General features: G+C 39.0%; 1 protein-coding gene across 1 annotated transcript; it reads right to left on the bottom strand.

The window, feature by feature from the left end:
* Positions 1–197: 197 nt before the first annotated feature.
* LOC110887020 (oligopeptide transporter 4) lies at positions 198–5,975 on the bottom strand. Its single transcript, XM_022134927.2, has 5 exons — positions 5,349–5,975; positions 5,137–5,234; positions 1,361–2,177; positions 1,091–1,273; positions 198–996 (listed from the first exon to the last, which is right to left on the bottom strand). The coding sequence occupies exons 1-5, from the start codon at positions 5,856–5,858 to the stop codon at positions 379–381; spliced, it is 2,226 nt and encodes a 741-aa protein (XP_021990619.1). The 5' UTR covers positions 5,859–5,975; the 3' UTR covers positions 198–378.
* Positions 5,976–21,025: the final 15,050 nt, after the last annotated feature.

Below are 21,025 nucleotides of genomic sequence, written 5' to 3' on the forward strand. Positions count from 1 at the left end.
ATAATAATAATGTAACGATTCATAAGTAATTATTGTCTTAGGTGAAGTCTATATTGAGTTGAGTCAATGGGTTTGATTAAGTTAGCATGTGTATTATATGTATGTGTCAAATGGTAGCTATAGATCAAGGATGCGGTTATGGAAGTTGATCCTTATCCTACCCCTACCGTTAGTGTGTGTATATATATATCTGCAAGTGTGTAAAACATTGTGTATTCCATATCACAACTTTCTGTGATTTACTTTTATACAAATCACTTTCTGTTTCTCTTGACCCATTACTATTTTCGATCATACAAACCTGTGAATTGATTCGACAATCCGCTTTATAACATTAACAGCACACTATTTAATAACGAAAATTAAGCAATATACGACCTAGTGGTTCACAGGACAACCATCAACATTGATTCCTTTTGCGGTTGAGCAAGTCGCCAACTCGCAATGCTCTCCATCAGTACCCCACCAAGTCACACCTTTTTCTTCAACACCCACAGAGAAATAGAGCAAAACCGCCATGAAAGCCACACCAGCATCCAATGCCGCCGATAGAACATAGTTGTACCGCTGCCACCACTGTTTCCGGTAGCGAAAAACAAAGAAGTTGAAAACTGTCCCTATTATAATCCAGGCATTGTAATTTACAGCGGTGGCTGGTGGCATGGCACCTGTTGCTCCTAAAATAACTGGAAGGTTTACCAGAGGAAGCCAAGTTTGTTTAGGGAATGCCTTGTAAAACAGCCAGATGATAATGGGCCCTAATGCACCCCCGAGGAAGAACCAGTTCATAGAGCTGTAGTTTCCAAGACTCCCGAATATACGCTTGGGTCCCACCAGACCCCATATGACTGATGCATCAAAAAAGACTCGATCTCCTGGACATGTCCATGGGCTGTCCGCTGGAAGAAGCTCATCTTGGCAGATGTTTTCAATCGAGTCTAGTAACCACACTGCCACAACAAGGTTTACTGTGCCAGCCAAAATGGTTCCTATAAACTGCAGGGCAGGGTATATTAACCAGTACTCAATTTTAACAAATGTTAATACATACGTGATCGTGATAGAAATTAATTAGTAATTATTTATGTACCTGAACCAAGAACATTGACCTTGGAGGAATCTTCATATAATGCCCGAGCTTGAAATCACTTAGGAAGGAAATGGCTTGTGTCATACTCATGTAACCGTAAACCTTGAAGCATACATTGGCTATGGGTCTTCCCGGCAGTATAACACCCATAATGTATTCCGTGATTATGTTTAGCCCCGGTGTCTGCATTCATCATATATATACGACTTGTTAATGAACAGAATTTTATTTAAAAAAAAAAAAAAAAACTTAAGGGTGTTGCATGCTTACCTGATTTGTTGTGGCAGTTATGATGCTTATTGGGAGGGTGAAAATGAAGGCAATAACAGAAGCAAAGATAAGCCCCCACCAGGGCATCTGAACTTGATCGTTTAAGACAGTGCAGAGTACAAGAGATACTGCGAGTGTGACAAGTAGCAATAAATGGAACCACCAGTTGGGTATGTCTTTGTATCTCTTCATGAGTCTGGTGTGTATATCCTGTTTCTCCTTGTACGAGGCTCGGAATCTATCATAGATCTCCCTCCCATGAAAGAAGGCCACATGGGTTAGAGTGGATGCAATAGCTGCAAATCCAAAACCATAAGTGAGAGCAAAGAATGTACTTAAATGAATCCTGCCTTGCTCTTCGTATTTCACCATATCTATCTGAAACTTGTCATTCACAATAGCCGATATGTTATACTTTTGACCCTGGCTCGTAAACAAGTGTGATGAGAATATGGGGAATCTACGAGCTCCATACAAGTCCAAACCCCAATAAGACAATGGCATAACGATGTAGATTATCATTGCATACCCCAAAAACACATTCACTATAGCGAAAAATGGGCTGATTAGCGGGCTAAACAAGAAGGATGCTGCAACCGACCAGTCAAGTGTTACAGCTCCAAGCCCAAGACCTCTCATACCCGATCCTAACTGTTGGGCCTTCACTGATCCGGAGAAGGCCCAACAAACCCATGAGATGCTTGAGAGTGTAGAAAAGAGGTATCCTGGGACTATGTACCACGCGAAGCTACAAATTAGTGCGATTAGGAAGAACTTTGCACGTGTCATCCGTTGCTCGTCTTTTTCATGCAAAGCCCTGCAATAGGAGTATACTTTGTGATCAAAATATATAGTCGACCTTAATTAGCCAAAGGTTACTAAATCTTTTTAACTTTATTAGTTATGTGATTCTTTACCAGTCTTTGACCTAGCATATTTACGTTTCTAAATTGCTATTAGAAAAAAAAAAAAAAAAAGTTAATCTTTGCTTTATGTAAATACCCATTAATATGGATATCCTTGTCATGTAGCGTATTAATGTCCACGATCTATATCTTTTAACAAAAGAATTTAAGAAAAGATATAAGATATGGAACTAAATTGCATGTGTATAGAGGGGAGAACCTTAAAAGTCAACTAGTCAACGGTTGTAGCCATCATCAAAGACTTGACTTTGAGGGGTTAGTGGCTCCACTTGACTTGAATGAAAAATACCAATGTTTTAAATACCGGTATGAACCGGCCGGTTATACCGGTTAAACCGGATATCGGACACGAGTCCGGTACGATAAAGGCCGGTAAAACCCGAATACGGTATGTCTCATGTACCGGCGGTAAATCCGGTTCTACCGGTTCAAACCATTGAACCGGTTTGCGTTAATTTAAGAATTGATTTCTTAATTTTAATAAAATACAATATTAAGGTAATGTTGATCTTCCGTATTTCCGGTAATTAATCTAGTGTCTTCTATTCCAATATTTCGTCATCGTTGAAATTGTTACTCACCTCGTACAATGCAATATTGTTTATAACTAATAAAATTATTCTTAAAATTCTTAATAGTTTACATTAAAAATAATTATTTTTAGATAAAACTATGATCAGTTACATAAATCCTTGTTGAGATTGAATTGTGTTTTTAGATGAATTTGTATTTTATGAAATTTATAGGGTTAACTAGTAACCCGGTTCAACTGCCCGATACTACCCGGTTCAACCGGTTAAGCCATTTTAGAGCATAAGCCGGTATGACTTAAAAACCGGTTTTTAAAACATTGAAAAATACAGTATCAAGTTGCTAAAGACAGCTGTGTTTTGACTTTATCATCACATGTTCCCATTTAAATTAAAGACTTTTTCGATCTTGATTATTGTACTTTTAAGCAAGAGTGAGAAACACTTGATTATTATGTTGGGTTGAGTTATAATTTAAAACATTCTTATAACAGAGTTCAAGAGATATTTTGGTAATTTTCTCAAGAGAGAAGTAGTGGGGCTCATACCCAAATCAACCAATCATCTTTTTTTTTTTAAATGGTTTGCCTAATCTCAATTTACGCATGCACCCCTTAAGTTTTTTTTAGGTAATAGGCAAAAGTTATAGGCAAATTACATGGCACAATTCAATTGGATGGGGAGAAAACTTTGCCTAAAGGGATTAGGCATGCACCCCCTTCACCCTAATGTATTACAAAAACATCGAAAACTGATTAAAATCATTTCTTTCTTTGTGTATTTTTTTTAGGATTCAAACATAGCTATTATGGTTATGCTAGTATTGTTGAATTGATATCTCGCGTAAGCAATGTTTTAAAAACCGGTAAATACCGGCCGGTTATACCGGTATTACCGTTTACAGATGTAAATCCGGTACGAAACACCCCGGTAAATAAGTGAAACGGCATAAGGTTTGTACCGGCGGTAAAAGCCGGTATACCGGTTTGAAACGTAATACCGGTACCGACACAGGGTTATTTTAGTTTGAGTTGATACTTATTTTCAATTTATATGTTCATTATCTTATGTGATTTTTATATATTATGATTATTCGTAACTAAAAGTTCCTATTTAATATTGTATGAAACGAAAATAGTTGATGTATTCAACACTCAAATGACTTAAACATATCGTGCACTTTCATTTAAAATAGTTTGTTGGAAACTTGAATGATTTTCAATTATCTTTTGTATTATTTTTTATTATGAATCTACTTTTGGATCATATTTTAATACGTAATCATTCATTTTTGAATTAACTTTTGAGTTGATGTTGTAATTTATGATATTATAGAGTTAGCTGGTCAACCCGGTTGAACCGCTCGGTACAACCTGGTTCAACCGGTTGAATCATTTTTTAGCCTAATCCGGTTTGATATAAAAACCGGTTTTTAAAACATTGCGCGTAAGTGTATTAATATATTATAAACATCCACACATAATTAGGGGGGTCGGGGCGCTACGTGGTGGACAACTCATCACGCGTTGTTTAGCGTGGAACACCGCCGCCACCATTGCCCAAAACGCATAACTCGTGGTAGCTGCAACGCGTTGAAGATTTCTTCCTGCTTCCTTCTCCTTCACTCCTGCTTTCTTCTCCTTCACATGTGGTGAGTGATGAACACCCCACTAAAATCTATCATTAGTGATAGAACCAAGTTCAATGACATGACGGAACGTGATTGAGTGTGACGAGTGATGTAAAGTGGAGCGCCCTGACCCCTTACACATGAATATACTTAACAATCACATTAATCTTTTACGATTATGCTATTTTCATTGATTTTTTTTAACATAAATTAATGATAGTGCAATATTATATCTGGTCTATCTTCCATCAGTCACAAAAGCAAGTCGGTCAAACAGAGCTCAATTAATCTCATATCATATCTTTTGAAATTTTGGAAAGCATGCTTATTGTGTAACTACATATGTGAGTAGATAAGTAAAAGCACAAAAATGATCGATGTGGTTAGCCTCCCTAGAGTAGGGAGATACATTTAGTAAAAAACGATAGAAAGAGGTTCTTGTGGTATAACTCATTTGTCTATGTGGCACTTCTTTTCAAATGCTCTCCCTAATTTACTAGTATCATTTTCCAGCAAGAAAAATGAATGCCAAAGGTATTTGACACAAGACATTATCTCATGTCTTGGAAAATCCACAAGGCGACAGAAATGATACTTTCTATCTATCTATCTATCTATCTGTATATATTTTCCACAAATACTGAAGAAGAAGAAAAAAAAGTTATTGATCTGGCATGATGAAATAATTACCGGAAAAGGGAGACCTGAACTAGAGTCCCAGGCCACCACATGTGCGATGGTTCCACCACATATTTCCTCAACAGCCCCGCCCAACCGTATCCTAATACCTGCCACACCATCATGTACCAAATATAAATATATAATAATAATTCTTGCTTGCTTGCTTGCTTGCTTGCACTAGTTAGTTAGTTAGTTATTAAGAAGAGTACTAGTAGTTTTACCTGTGTGGTAATAATGAGCAACCAACCGGCCAAAAAAGAAATATTCCGGTGATAAAAAGCTTTGATGATGGTCACAATGCCCACGGCATACGCTGATCCGTTCCCGAAAGCACTTCCCGCATTAGCAAAGATTGAAATAAGGACATGCTCTTTCATGTTAAACGGCCCCGGGTTGAAAGAGTACAACTTCGACCCAAACCCCGGCAACCGGAACTTAGTCTCCGGGAGAACCGCCGCCATGAAGTGCCCAATGGGTAGGGTGGCCACTTGGACTGTGATTTGGGTGATGACTAGTGGTTCGGTACGGTACGAAAAGAACTGGTTGAAGAAAGAGAGGAGGGCACATGAGAGCAAACCCAAGAACCACATCCTGAAGGTCCATACGGGCAGGGTCGGGTCGTCGCTGTTGGTTACCGTTAGACGGACTTCTTCGATGGGGGAGATTCCGTCATCGTCGTCGTCGTGGGTTGCGGTGGGAGGGTACGGTTTCCGGTCATCAAAGGTGCCCATGTTTTAGACTTTTAGCTAGCTAGGATGAGTAGTAGTGGTGGTAATTCATTCATATATAATGAATGCATGGATCATAACTGATCAAGGATGAGTTGACGTTTTGACATGGAATCATATGACTTGCATCGTGTAACAATAATTTGTCGTTGGTTCATATCTAGATTAATAATAATAATAATAATAATAATAATAATAATAATAATAATAATAATAATAATAATAATAATAATAATAATAATAATAATAATAATAATAATAATAATAATAATAATGATAATAATAGTAATAGTAAAAATAAAGTGGTAAAGTGATACAAGAGACTATATTTTATAGGAAGTGGACTCACTCAAAATCAATATTTTAAACCAAGTTATATATATGCCTTAACAAATTGACCAGACTTATATATTTATTAAAGGGAAGAGAATCAAAGATCCTTTGAGATCGAAATTCGAACACCAATCACGAAATCAAAACATATATTTATTAAAGGGAAGAGAATCAAAGATCCTTTGAGATCGAAATTCGAACACCAATCACGAAATCAAAACATGCATGCTTCCTTTTCGTTCACTCAATTGCTAGGCTGCATACAATGAATGTGGGTTAACTGGTGGGATAGAGGCTTTTTGTTTTATTTTCTTTATTTGGTTTGGATTTGGGTGGCCATTGGCTTTGTTTGGGGTTTTTTTTGCTAGTTCCCCACTAGCTTCTTTGATATAATATATCATTGTTGCCATTCAAAAAAAAAAAAAAAAAAAACCTCAATTGCTGCCTAACTTAACGTTACAAATTGCATCCTACATATTAATTCTTCATCAACCGTTATCTCATTCAATTATTGCAACATTTAATTATTTAAATATGATTCCTAGATGATTACTTCCAAACAATTATTTTGATTCATCAGCTATTACTTATTAAATGACTACATAGTGGCATCTTGGTGGTGGGATATGTCTTATGACCATTAAGTCATGGGTTCGATTTCCATAAGGGGGTTTTTACCAGATTTATTGGATTTCCTCCTGAATTTGTGTATAGGCATTATTGCCTAGTGGAGATGGATATGATCGGGTGGTTCCGCTAATGACACGATGATACTCTAGTGGTCTGTCAGTGATCCAAATTTGCGGTTCAAAAAAAATATCCTAATATTAATTAGAATATATTTATAGTTAAAATGACACTCTTCACTTGATTTGCTTACTTTGTTGACATATTACTAAATAAAATAAAAATACTTGATATATAATTAATGTAAATCTTATTCGTTTGCGGTGCTTAATTAAATTAAGAGAAAAATGTCTGGATAGTCCCTGTGGTTTCGCCTTTTTTCACCTATAGTCCCCAACTTTCTAAAATTACCTGAATAGTCCCCAAGTTTTCAATTTTCGTTTCCGGATAGTCCCTGTACCTAACATCAGTTAGTTTTCTCAGTTAAGAGGGCGTGGAATGACAAAAATACCCTTTCTTTAAAAAGGCCAAACCACAGGGACTATTTGGGCATCTTCTTCATTAAACCAAATCATTACTTCACTTTCCGGCCACTCTTTTTTTCCGACTCACCCTCACCCCCACTGCCACCATCACCCTTTACCGGAAAAACGAAGAATTGCACAGATCATGTTCAACTAAGGCTCCAACATAAAATATATTAATTTCATAAACTCAAAAATTTGGAAAATAAATACATTATAGTGCAGCAAATCATAGAAAATGATGAAGAAAGTAGAGCTCTTAAATCCAAAAACCCAAATCAAGAGTTTCCCATTCATCCATCTTCATATCTTTTCTAAAATTCTCTCAATCAACTGCAAATTCTTCACAATATCAATCACAAACTCCAAAACCCAAATCAATCATGGAAGATTGTACCTAAATCAATCGTGGAGGCGGTAGTCGTAGGCGGTGGAGGGTGGAGGCGGTGGTGGATGTAGGCGGTGCAGCAACCTGAGGCGACGGCGCCGGCACCTAAGATCCGGTAACAGGGAATTCAGTGTGAGGGTGTTAGCACGTGATCCGGTAACGAGAACCTTATGTTTATTTACTTTTTTTTTTCTCTTTTCCTTCTTGCAGGCCAGTTACTTGTTTCCGGCCGGAACGGTTAAGCCGGTGGCTTATCGTTCGATTTTCAGGTCTCTAGGGAGAATAATTCTAGATGGACACGTAGTCACATTTCAAAGAAAATCCAGTCAAATTGGTACTAATTTGACGGTGGTTGTGGTGGTTCCGACGAAAGTGATGACGGCGGGTGGTGCCGGAGAGAGGGTGGATGATGGCGGTGAAGGCTGAGGTGGGGTGGTTGGTGGCCGGAGAGAGGGTGTTGGTGGTGGTTTCATTGTTGCAGACAAAGAGAAGAGGGAAAGGGGAGAGGGGTTGGGGTGGGGTAGGAAAAAGGTGGGGTACTTTAGTAATTTCACATCTACTTAACACCAAAAACTAATCCCCATCCGTTTCAGGGACTATCCGGGAACAAAAATTGAAAACTTGGGAACTATTCAGGTAGTTTTAGAAAGTTGGGGACTATAGGTGAAAAAAGGCGAAACCACAGGGACTATCCGGGCATTTTTCTCTTAAATTAAAGATCCTTAAATATAATAACCAAATTCTAGTGTTTAATTTCGGGGAAAGTGGCCATCCAGTTAATTAACTGAAAGCAGAATATTTTAAATAAAATATTTGAAATGAAAAATGATATAAGGCTAGTTGGTGTAGGAGAAGGCGTTGACCCGTCCAGCGTCAGCGCCAGTACCCAACACCATTTTCTCAGGCCCATCGTCGTCTTCAACGTTTTGGCCAGGACATTTGTGTCGGCCCTCCACGTCACCCAATAATGCCGTTCAACGGCTATGTTTTAAAAAAATAATCAATTTCTTATTAAATGCAAACGGCTAGTTTTATAAAAAAATTATTTTACCTTTAAATACACATCTTTCACCCTATTTTTTAAACCCCTTCAACCCAAACTCTCTCTCAACTTTATTAAATTCTTCACTTTTCTTATAAATTTTGCCATGGATCCATACAATCCGAACAACCCGAACCCAAACGCGAACCCAAACCCGAACGTTTTCTCGGTACCCGGCTACTATCCTACGATGGATCCGAGTTGGTCATCCTCGCAATTTTCTCTCAATGCTTTCTCGGGTTTCCAACAAACCCCCAACGCTTTCTCTCAAATGAGCCAAATGCAATCCATGCAACAAATGCAATCGTTGCAACAAATGCTAATGCGAAACTCGTTCAACTCACAATTCCAATCGCAACCACAACCTTCGCCACGACCGGTAGAATCGTCTCCCCAACCACAACCTGTAGAAGATGAAGTTGAAGAATGTGTTCCTGAGACGCAACCCCAATCCTCGAAACGGAAAAAAGGGAAGCAAGTGGCGCGTCAAGCCGGTGACAAAGATCAACCTTTGAGAGCCAAGTCACAACCTTGGTCAAAGATCGAGGAGGAATCGTTAGCTAAGGCGTGGATTGGCACATCAAAAAGCCCCATTGTCGGTATGTAAAAATATATAAATTTTATACTAAAAATATATAAAGTTTACATTTTTTAATATATAGCTTTTGTAACATTCTAAAAATGTAGGTAACAACCAAACCAGCGATAGTTTTTGGAAAGAAGTGGTATCAAAGTTCCTTGCAATTATGGAACAAGGTCATTATCGCGATCTCGATTCCATCGCGTCGAAGTGGCGAAAAATGCATCCGGTCATGAACCAATTTTCCGGGATATATAATAATTTATATGTTAATCGTCGTAGTGGGCAAAGTGACGAAGATATTTTTAAAGAGGCGATGCGTAGATACGAAGAATCGCATCAGGTCGTTTTCCACATGTCCGGGCATGGGAGGTTATGCGAACCAATAATACGTGGGCGCCAGTTCCAATTGAGGTTGCAAGCGCTAAACGAACAAGAACCTTGAAGACCGGAAGTTATAATGTAGGGGGCTCGGACGCAAAATGCCAAATAAATATAAACGACGAGCCGGAATTTGACGAAGAAGAGCACATAGTTAGAGAGGAGGCATGTCCACCAGGCAGGGAAAAAGCCAAAAAGGCAACGGCTACAAAAAAACAAGCCGCAACGGGAGGCTATTCGAAAATGGACGATGTAACACCCCATGTTTCGGAAGTCAAAGTCAAAGTCAAAGTCAAAGGAAGAAAAGATTGCTAACTGCAAGCTGTCTCTCCTCGCTCGATTCCTGTTTTGACTTCTTTGACTGTAGTTAAGCCTATTTTGAGTTTTTACGTTAGTTGTATTATGTGGAGTAATTAGCCAAAATCGAAGCAATCGAATTGTTTATCGCTACGAACCGCATTACGACTGTGAATAGTAGGAAGTAACAATGCGATAAAGTTAATTAAACGCTAATCGATCTAATCTAATCAACATCGCGCTCGCAACTCGAACTACGCATTTTGGTGATTATTATACGTGTATGTGTGTGCCTTATGTGTTACTTGTGCATGTTTATTTATGTTATGTGTGGTAATCAATCGAATCGCAATCGAACTCAATCGCAATCGAAAACCGAATACGGAATAGGGATACTTGTATGTTGATATAGTAGTTGGGATTAAAAGTAATTTGAAAAGAAAACACTATCGCATTCGCATCGCTCGCAATCGAAATCGAAATATCAAAAATTGTAGCGTTGCGCACCCGAACCAGATGTTAGCCGGCCGGATTGCCATCCGACCGGGCTGCCATCCGGACGGTGTGCCATCCGACCGACCCAACATCCGGGTGTGGTGTCAACCGACCGACCCACACTTTCCTCTTTTGGAAGCCTATAAATACCCCTGTCATTGTCATCATTTCCACTTTTGGAAATCCTCTGTTCGAGCAGCACGTGTTCTTCACCTTTTCTTCGATTTCTCTCAAACCAGGTAAGATCTCGTCCTAAATCTTGTACTTCTTTGATCTACATGCACTCTTACACCTTCCTATCTTTTGGATTTTAACTTTTAACCGTGAAATCATCAAGATTCGAGTGTTCTATGATGACGTCATCATGGTGTTCATCAAGAACATCATGTTTTGGCCTCAATCCTTCAAGAACAACTTGAATCTATCCGATTTCCACATAAATAGACAAAGATCTACCATGGATCTAAACATTTTCACTAAGAAAAGGATTGAAAGATGGTTTTCTACTTTCTTTCAACTCTTTTACACTCAATGCACTCAAAACCGATAGAATCGGGCCTTGTGTCAACATACTACTCATTCTGTGGTTACGTTAGCTCAAGATCCAACCCTATCCACGAGGTTCATCGGTTTCGGGTTAAACAAGAACTATGTTCCGAACAGTTCACGAAATCAGACTTGGGTGATTCCTGTCCGATCCGGAGAACCAAGTATTGGCAAGTTCCCAATGTTTGACTCGTCATCAAAATCACTCGATAAAACGACAAACCATCAAAAACAACCAAGTGTAAGACGAACGGAACGACCAGGACGGAAAGCCGTCTGATCGGATGACTATCCGATCGGATCGTCAACCGGACAGTTTGCCACCCGATCGGCTTGCATCATGGGAACCACACTTGATCACTTTGAAGTTTGAGTATTGAACGAACTGTTGTTCGATCGGACTACCATCCGACCGGATTACTCTTCGGATCATGAGATACTTGACTTTAACACTTAATCGATTTTTCAGGTATGTTCAATTGGGATGCCACCCGACCGGACGGCTGTCCGATCGAGTGACAAACCGCTGTGAACTTGTTCTCACTAAAGTGTCAACCAATTGGATGACCGGCCGATCGAACGACCATCCGATCGACCGACCTGAAAGGTAAAGATACTTCAATGTTTTCAAATGCTACAACAAAAACTTCAAAAGTCAAACCATCATACACAAACACATCCTTCTCATAGGAAGAAACAATCCACTAGAATAGTCATCCGACCGGACTACCGCCCGACCGGATGACCACCCGAACGGATTGTCATCCGCACGAATTGGCCGTACGATCGAATTATCATCCGACCGAACTTCCATTCGACCCATCAACACTTGTTTCCGTTTATCGCAAGGCTTATCGTTATTCTATCGAATTATTCAGGCTAACATTACTCTCAAGCGCACCCTTCAATCCATCAACTGCTGTGAGTATACTCGATCCCTTTTTGCTTTAAGCACTTTTGGGTGTTACATATGTTACTTATACGAAATCACATCGAACACACTACACAACATTTTAAACGCTAACCGTTACCGCATGTTATACGTGACTTAATGAATGCTTGTTTGTTATGTTTACACATGGAATGCTGTCTACCTGCCTTAACGACGATAGTACTATAGTTTGGACTCAGCACCCGCTCATGCGGGGGTTGTTAAGGACAATTACTTGCATGGATTACAGTGGTGATCATGTATTGCGAACTGCCTTGGGCAGTTAACCCGCAGTCATTGGTATCGATAGATCTGTGTCGATAATTAACATGCTTCGTTTTCCTCTGTGTACATGCTGGTTATGCGTAAACTATTCCGAACTCTATATACTATTATCAAACTTGTATGCTCACCTTTACTGTATTGACTTTTATTTTAACGTATGTGACAGGTAATTAGGATGCTTATCTGCTAGGAAAGCGAGGCTAGAATAAGCTTCTATAGCCCAACAAATAGTTGTCTGTAGATCTGAAAACATGAGTCTCTAGAAGCAGATAAACAATTGGGCAATTTTTGTAAAATCTGAGTTGTCGGAATAGAACTATTTGCCTGGATTTTGTCTGTAATAATTTGTTTACCTTTTAAGGCATGGTATGGGACATGTTAATTTAAATTAATTGGTAATGATAATTGTTATGGAAACTTCTGAACAATCTGTTTCGCTCAGTGCCGCGCCCCGATGATTCCGTCATCGGTTGAGGTGTGACAGATTGGTATCAGAGCCATAACTATAGGGAATTAGGCAAGACTCGACCTAGTCCGGGTCGATGTCTTAGAGATCTAGTCTATAGTTAGGACCCAATAGACCGACTCGTGCATGTCCAATAGGGACTAAGTATGAGCCTATTCACTATCCCTCGTATTTCTCGCCTACGCTACACTATCACTGCACTCGAGTTTTCACATAAAGTCAAGCGATTAAGTCAAGATTAGGTGTGAAAGCCGCAAATTCTCGACTAAATTGCTTGATCAACCCGTATTTTCACTATTCACCTTGCTCATATCATTGTTGTTTTTGAGAATCATGACATAGTATGACCAGTCGTCTTCACTTGGAACAGATTCTATCAACTTATCAATGATCTCTTCATTATTTTTGACAAACCAACTCTCTCCATTTCAAGTTTAAGATAAAAAAAATTCATACAAGCAAACAAATCAAATTTTTTTCAATAACGAACGCTTGTTTAACGGGGAGAAATATACCAAACCAGGAGTGAAATCCATATTTTGATGAATAATCTCCTCTATTTTACTAAAATCAAGGGGAAGTTGTCAAGCTAGGGGTGAAACCCTAACCTTGACGGCTTGTCCATGGATTTTACCAAAACTCTCACCAAAGTCTCGACGGACTCCAACGACCTGAACTCACAGTACGACTAGAGGGATGTGCACCGGATGCCCAAGAATCGAGGCAGAGGCCCTATCCTGAAAGTCAAAATGTGTACGACATATCCTTGAGAATAGTCGAATCGCTTTGGGTAGTCAATGTCTAATAGCCGCAGACAATCTATCTCTCGATTTTTATGTGTTTCAATTCTGAGCCCACAACTGCTGACTCTGATGACTCGTTGATTTTATGAAATTATATGCGTTTAACTGCTTATGTGTTTAAAATTCTGGAAACTTACTCGATTTTTGCTCTCATTTCGATCGACACACACACAACCCGCATTGCTTTCATATCTCAAAACGTTAACAAATCGTTACTGTTATGAGGGAAACTGTACGCTATGATACTCGCTATACTATACGCTTATACTATACTAATCGCTACGCTAGACGCAACCGCTATATTCGAGCAATCGCAGACTTTGAATGATAGGTTTCTGTATTCTGACTGCCTCTATGACTAAATGCGTATGTGCTTCTGTGTTTATGTGTTTCTGTGTTTCTGTGCTTCTGTGCCCTACGTGCTTACGTGCTTATGTGCTTATGTGCTCGTGTGTTCCTCTGTGAATCTGTGATTTCGCGCCTACGTGTTTATGCAAATATGAGAATGTGTTCCTAAGCTTTAGTAAGTACCAGACGTGTGAGGTGAGATTCGATTATGATGTGTCTGAGACCTACGACGATGTCTATTGCAAACAATGTCGTCATCTGGACACCGTCACCCACTTTCTCACCAAGAAAAGAGAGACAGACGTCTTGCTGCCATCATCGCCAAACAGGTGGCAAAAGCTGTCAGTGATGTCTACGAGAACGTCAGCAAATCATCCGAGGAGTCGAGGACCAAAGCTCCTAAAACTGCTCCAAAAGTTGCCTTCAGTTTCAAGCAGTTTAAGGCTTGTGGGCCAAAGGAATTCACTGGCGAGGAAGGCCCTACAGCGTTATTCCAATGGTTTGATTCCATTGAGGTTACTCTACGACAGAGCGGTTGCCCTGTAGGTCCCCTTGAGTCTTATGGATCGTCACAGAATCGTCTATCTAACCTAGAGTGCGGAATCCTCTAGATCAGATTGTAGCAGAAAAGTGTAGAAACAGCAAATCACTTTCAACCGGGTTTCTATTGATTATCAATCAAACAAGAATTACAATCAATCTAAACCCTAACCCTCCAAATTCGTCCAAGCTATCTCTCACGAATTTCAAGGTCACTCAAACTCTGTTTTGGCTGATTAACCTTAACCCTAATGTCTAACCTTGTTTATATAACACAAGGTTCACAACTGGGCTAGGTTAAAGACTCCTGGGCTGCGAATTGGACAGGCCCAATTCGCCCCCATCACCCAATTCCTTGGGTTTAGTTAGCCCAAACATAACAACTAACTATTACAAAGCTAAACCCGCTAACCGTTTATCGTTTAACTAATTACAAGATATCCAAAGACCAAATCTAAGCTGTTGTCACAAACATGCACCAACAAACTCCCCCTTGACAATAGCTTCATAAAAACTTTGTCTTGAGTCAAAACTTTGTCTTCGGTCTTCTTGCAATCTTCATGTAGTCTCGCACTGTCTTTGGTCTTTGGATAGCTTCAGCTTCAATAGCTTCTGTCAGCAACAGACTCCCCCTAAGCTGATGCATCCAATCACCAAATCTTCAACACGTTAGCACTTGAGTAAACTCCAGTTTAGCATTTGCACAGCAATCTTCAAACTCTTCAATCTTGTCTGCAATATAGAAAGGAGGTTCTACCATGCATCCAATCAAACTCTCATCTTCACAGCAACTTCTCAGCAACAAACTGCTTCTATCTGAACACTATAAAACCAACATCTCGAGAAACCATAAGAATTTTTCAACATAAGTTAAATAAATTATTATTTTTCAAGAGATTAGTTAAACTGTGTAACAGATTAAGCATTTTCCAAATTTATCACCAACTCGCAAAACTTTTTGTCCACCACAGAAGAACCTGCCTGATTTTGAAATTTTGAACTCACTTTCTAACACCGTCTCCCCCTATCGGTAACAATTCCTCCAAGCATAACAGTTTTCCGTACGTTAAGAATTTTAAAAACAGAAAGAGACACTATTTTTGGATTTTTATATTTTTCTGAAAGCAAGTAAATACAAAAGCAATAAACACTCTATTTTTGTGAGAATCACTGGTAAGAAGATCATATCAGCACAATCAAACTGTTTCACACTATTAGATAATTCTTTATTTAATTTTTCGTGAAAAGCAGTTCAAGACGATTACCAGTATGTTTGTCCACTTAAACAAAATGCATGAACATTTCAAGTACCATTACCATATGATACGTTAAGGTAATTTTATTTTCTGAAATATGAGCGTGTCCCACTTCAGGATATACCCCCACGATCAAGGTATGCACAAAGATTCATCGTAGTAGGTGAGTATACTGAATTCATACTTTAAGATATCCTGTCTGTGTCTAGTTCTGCATTTAACTGTTTTATCATGTTTTAATTGCTTAACTATGAACACCCAAACAAATATTAATCAAATCTTGGAAATAAAAACAGCACACTCTATCATGCAAGTATCTTCCCTACCACATATTTCACAAGTCCAATCCAAATTTCTGAAATCTTAACTAGGAATAGGTTGAGAAGAGAACAGAATAGATCTTAGTAGAGATGGTATAATATACAAATCAAATGAGATTTTCTCAGTTTGATATAGGTTCATTGGGTTTCTTTTGGGCACTAGAGGGCCTCTTTCGGGTGTATTAGATCTATAGTGCGACAACGTACAGCTAGGTCAGCATGTATCTGGATGCAGCAGAAGCTGTCGTTGCCTAGCACCTCCAGGTCAGCATATATCTGGATGCAGCAGAGGAGGTACACGACTTTTTTCAGAGAAGATTTCAGAATCAGATCAAAATTGTGTGTATCGGGAAATATACAGACATTCAAATAGAAATGAGCTAATTCCAAGTGACTATCTTTCCTGGGGTCATGTACAATTTTAGTTCTAACAGACATACAGCCAAGATATCCCTAGATGAAACAACAGTATAAAGACCCAAAACTTCAGATTTTGGCAATCTATCAACGCAAAAATTAAGGTCATTAAACCATACACCACTAATGTGTTCCCCACTCATATTCAGTTCATTTAAGTTTATATCACATTGGTAAGTTGATTATTTCATGCTTTTGCCTACTGGTACATCATATGATGAAGCTGCTATCACACTTAAGCAATTTAGGTTCAAGTTCAGTGTGACAGTCTAACTTGCTGATGTACTATCATCTCTTCTTTTTCACACAGTGAAATCTCATTTTTGATTTTCTATTTTTTTTTTATGTTTTTGATTTTTCAATTTTTTTTTTATGTTTTTGATTTTTAAGAAAAGCAGTAAACTATTTACAAAAATTCTTATGAAAAACCGGTTATTCAGGATTCCTCATCCCGTTGAGTTCGACTAAGTGTTCAAAGCGAGCCCTGTCAAATGCTTTAGTATAAAGATCTGCCAGGTTATCCTCTGTGTCGACTAAGCACTTTGAACTTCAATTTAAATCATTTAAAAAATATATATCAACAATCTCACACCCCCCGCCATGTGCCTAGAGCAGCCACTATCAACATAAGTTGATAATCCTCCTTAGCAGCTCCTGCACACACTAACTTAGAAATTAGTTAGATTGGGGGACCCAAGCCTTAAAGGTCTTGGGTCGTCCAAAGTCACCAACCACCGGAACATCTATCCAATATCCATTACTCCTAACTGGAGTCTTGGATCGTAGACCTGTTGGAATTTGATTTTGATTTCCACTAGGCCTTTGGTCCTGAGGGTTTCTATATACATTTGGACAATTTGACCTTTGGAAATTTTGATTTTGATTCCAAGAAGCATTATTGTTATAATTTCTAAAGCCATTGTTATAAAAATTTCGACCACCATTATTCTGGTATCGATTTTGATATTGACTTTGACCTCTGAAATTATTTGAATTAAAATTGTTCATTTTAGGTGAACTGCTTCTAGGTCTCTGATATCTGCTTGATGGAGATCTAGGCTGAAATCTTTGTTGATTTCTTTGAAAACGAGGAACTTGAGGAATTCCTTTTTCAGCCTTATCCACACCAACAGCAACATTCTGTGGTTGCTCGGGAGCAGATTTCTTTGGAGAATTAGAACCTTTCTCCTCACTCACCTGTGCTTCATTCTTTTTGTTAGGACAGCAGCTAGCTACATGTCCCTTGGTGTGACATTTGAAGCACGATCTCTTTTTCGAAAACTTCTTATTGGAAGTTTTTGAACTAGATTCAGATTTCACATTATTTCTTGACCCAACCTGGTTCCCGTCCATAACTTCGTCAACTTTTTGCTTACCTTTCTTTAAAGGACAACAACTCGCCACGTGCCCTCTGTTGTGACATTTAAAACAGGATATTTTCTCTTTGTTTGATCCCTTTTTAAATGTGTTGGTCTTGTTGTCTTCAGTATCCTCATCCAATTTATGAGGTGTACTGTTAGACCCAACAGATTCTTTCAAAGAAACTGGACTACTTGGCAAGTCCACAGCTATCGGATCCACTACATGTGCAGTGGTTACAAAATCAGTTAGCTCATCTTCAGTTGGTAAAAATGAGTAGTCAGAAGATGAAGCTTTGGTAAACCCCACCCCTGTTTTATCATTACTTCTTTTTAAACCGTTTTGAATTTGAGTTCTGACTAACGAAGAATTCCCAAAATTATGTAACTTCCCCTGAAGTTCTACAATTTTGGCTTGTGCATCAGCCAATTCTGTGCACTTTTCTGAAAGCTCGTTATTCGTTTCTTTCACAGTTTCACGAGCCAAATCAATGACCTGTAACAGTTCATTGACTTTGCTTGTTAAACTGCTAATTTCCTGTTCATTTGATTTGAGTTTTTCCAAACAGTTTGACTCTCGTTTAATCAAAAGAACATTTAACTCTTTTCGGTTTTCCAAATCAGCCAACAAAATTTTGTTTTGTTCCGATAGTCTGTCAACTTCACCCTGTAGTTCAGTGCAATTATGACACGTATGACTTACAGGTTCTGGTGTTACCTTCACCTCTGTTGTAAGTTCATTCACACCATCCATGCACTTTGAAACTTCTGCAGCCTTCTTCTCAGCCTTCTGTTCAAGAGCTTTCTTCTTCTCTTCTTTCACAGCAACTGCTTCGTCATCTAACGCACAATCTCCTACACTCTGTCTTGATGAATGCTGATAGCGTTTTCGTAAAGCTTCCCACAGATCATAAGAAGTCCCATAGTGCTTGATGGTATGTTTAATTCCCTCAGGCAGGGACATCTTTATCACTGCTAAAGCTTTCTTCTCAGCATCAACCATCAGTTTCTCAGATTCATCCATCTTGTCATAAGAAATCACTTTTGTCCTTCCTTCAACACGACGTGTAGGAGCCATGTATCCATCTATAATACAATACCACATTCTGGTATCTTCGCTCTTCACAACCAACTCAAACTCCTCCTTCCAGACAGCATATTCGTTAACATTTGTAAGCTTTGGCCACTTCTCGACATTGTCCACTTTAATCATCTTTAAACACGTTTTACCGTAACCGTACTGATAAAACCGTACAAAATTTCCCCGAAAATTGTTTTTACCAAATTACACCGTTAGAATCGTCTCGAAAAGACGAATCCAATGATATATAATGTCAAAAAACCGAATTCGGGATTTTTTTTTTTTTTTTTTTTTTTTCGTCCTAAAAATCACACGAATCTAACAGCGCGAACGGTTCTGTCAAACGAGCTACGGATCAATTTCTATTTGCAAAACACCGAAAAATTTCCGACGCTTGTCAACTGAAATTCCACCACTTAAATTTGCTGATAAATTCGCTAGGTATGCTGTTAATTTCGCTGGGTATGCTGCTAATTTCGCTGGATCTGTTATTTAATTTTGCTGGTCAATTTCGCTGAAACATAAATTCGCTGGTTATTTTCGCGAATACGACAACTGGTAAAGTTGCCGAAACCGTGTTAATTTCGCTGTGGAAAATTCACACGATTACCAAAGTCGCCTTTGGATTTTAAATTCGCCAATCAGTTAATTTCGCTGGGACAGATCAACGCAACAGTTAAATTCGCCAGAATATTTCGCTGGTCAGGTCAGTTAAATTCTCTGGTTTCTTAGCAAATTTAACTATCTTGTTCAACAAGCAGCTAATTTCGCAGATCAGCAAATTTTGGAAGGTTAATCTTTTCGAAATTCTGATTATTCTCCAACACAATCCTGCAAAATCAAACAAGCAAATCAGTCAACTTTTGATGAAAATTTTTATGAAATTTATGAAGAACACAAAGAACAGTCTTCGAATCTTCAAGAAATTCAGCCAAAATTCTTCAAAACTATCAACCAAAAACAATCCTGCAAACCCTAAAACCTGCAAATCACCAAACAAACAAACCAAAAGATCAAACTAGCCAAAATTTTCGAAAATTTTATCAAACCAAACAAAAATTTCGAAAATTTGTATAAACCCTAATTTTCAGGTTTAACAGAAAAATCGAAATCACTCCCTGTTTCTGCAGCAAACAATTCTGAACCGAGCAATCAAGAGCCTAATGCTCTGATACCAATTGTAGGTCCCCTTGATGTGTATGGATCGTCACAGAATCGTCTATCTAACCTAGAGTGCGGAATCCTCTAGATCAGATTGTAGCAGAAAACGTGTAGGAAACAGCAAATCACTTTCAACCGGGTTTCTATTGATTATCAATCAAACAAGAATTACAATCAATCTAAACCCTAACCCTCCAAATTCGTCCAAGCTATCTCTCACGAATTTCAAGGTCACTCAAACTCTGTTTTGGCTGATTAACCTTAACCCTAATGTCTAACCTTGTTTATATAACACAAGGTTCACAACTGGGCTAGGTTAAAGACTCCTGGGCTGCGAATTGGACAGGCCCAATTCGCCCCCATCACCCAATTCCTTGGGTTTAGTTAGCCCAAACATAACAACTAACTATTACAAAGCTAAACCCGCTAACCGTTTATCGTTTAACTAATTACAAGATATCCAAAGACCAAATCTAAGCTGTTGTCACAAACATGCACCAACATGCCCCGACGATCTCCGTACTCTCAACGCTACTGGCGTCTTTCAGTCCCGTGCACTATACTGGTGGACAGCCGAGAGAAACAAAAGAGGAAACGATGCAGCCTACGGCCTGTCGTGGGACGAACTTAAGGAAGTCATGCTGGAAGAATTCTGCCCTCCTCATGAACGCCAGAAGTTGGAAGATGAATTCTGGCACATTAAGCAAAAGGATGGCGAGAACGCTGCTTTAACTGCTCAATTCAAGCAGCTCAGCATCATCTGCCCTGATCAGGTGAAGACTTCTAACATGGCAATCAAGAAGTATATCTGAGGCATGCCTGACTGTGTCGCAGATTGCGTGCAAGCGGCTAAGACTAAGACGATCGAGGAAACCTACCTACTGGCCGGGGAAATCAACGACAAACGGGTTAAGGCCGGTGTCTGGGATAAACCCTCGAAGCATCTGCATCAAGCTACTACCGCACCAACCGCTGACTCCACCGCCACCGC

Source organism: Helianthus annuus, chromosome 4 (assembly GCF_002127325.2).
Source record: "Helianthus annuus cultivar XRQ/B chromosome 4, HanXRQr2.0-SUNRISE, whole genome shotgun sequence".
NCBI lineage: Eukaryota > Viridiplantae > Streptophyta > Magnoliopsida > Asterales > Asteraceae > Helianthus > Helianthus annuus.

Bases quoted from the DNA above. Each gene is read 5' to 3' on its own strand.
- LOC110887020 (XM_022134927.2), bottom strand. From the start codon at position 5,858: ATGGGCACCTTTGATGACCGGAAACCGTACCCTCCCACCGCAACCCAC. The intron at 5,235-5,348 runs GTAAAACTACTA...ATGGTGTGGCAG, and splicing joins TGCTCATTATTACCACACAG to GTATTAGGATACGGTTGGGC. The intron at 997-1,090 runs GTACATAAATAA...CCTGCCCTGCAG, and splicing joins GGTCAATGTTCTTGGTTCAG to TTTATAGGAACCATTTTGGC.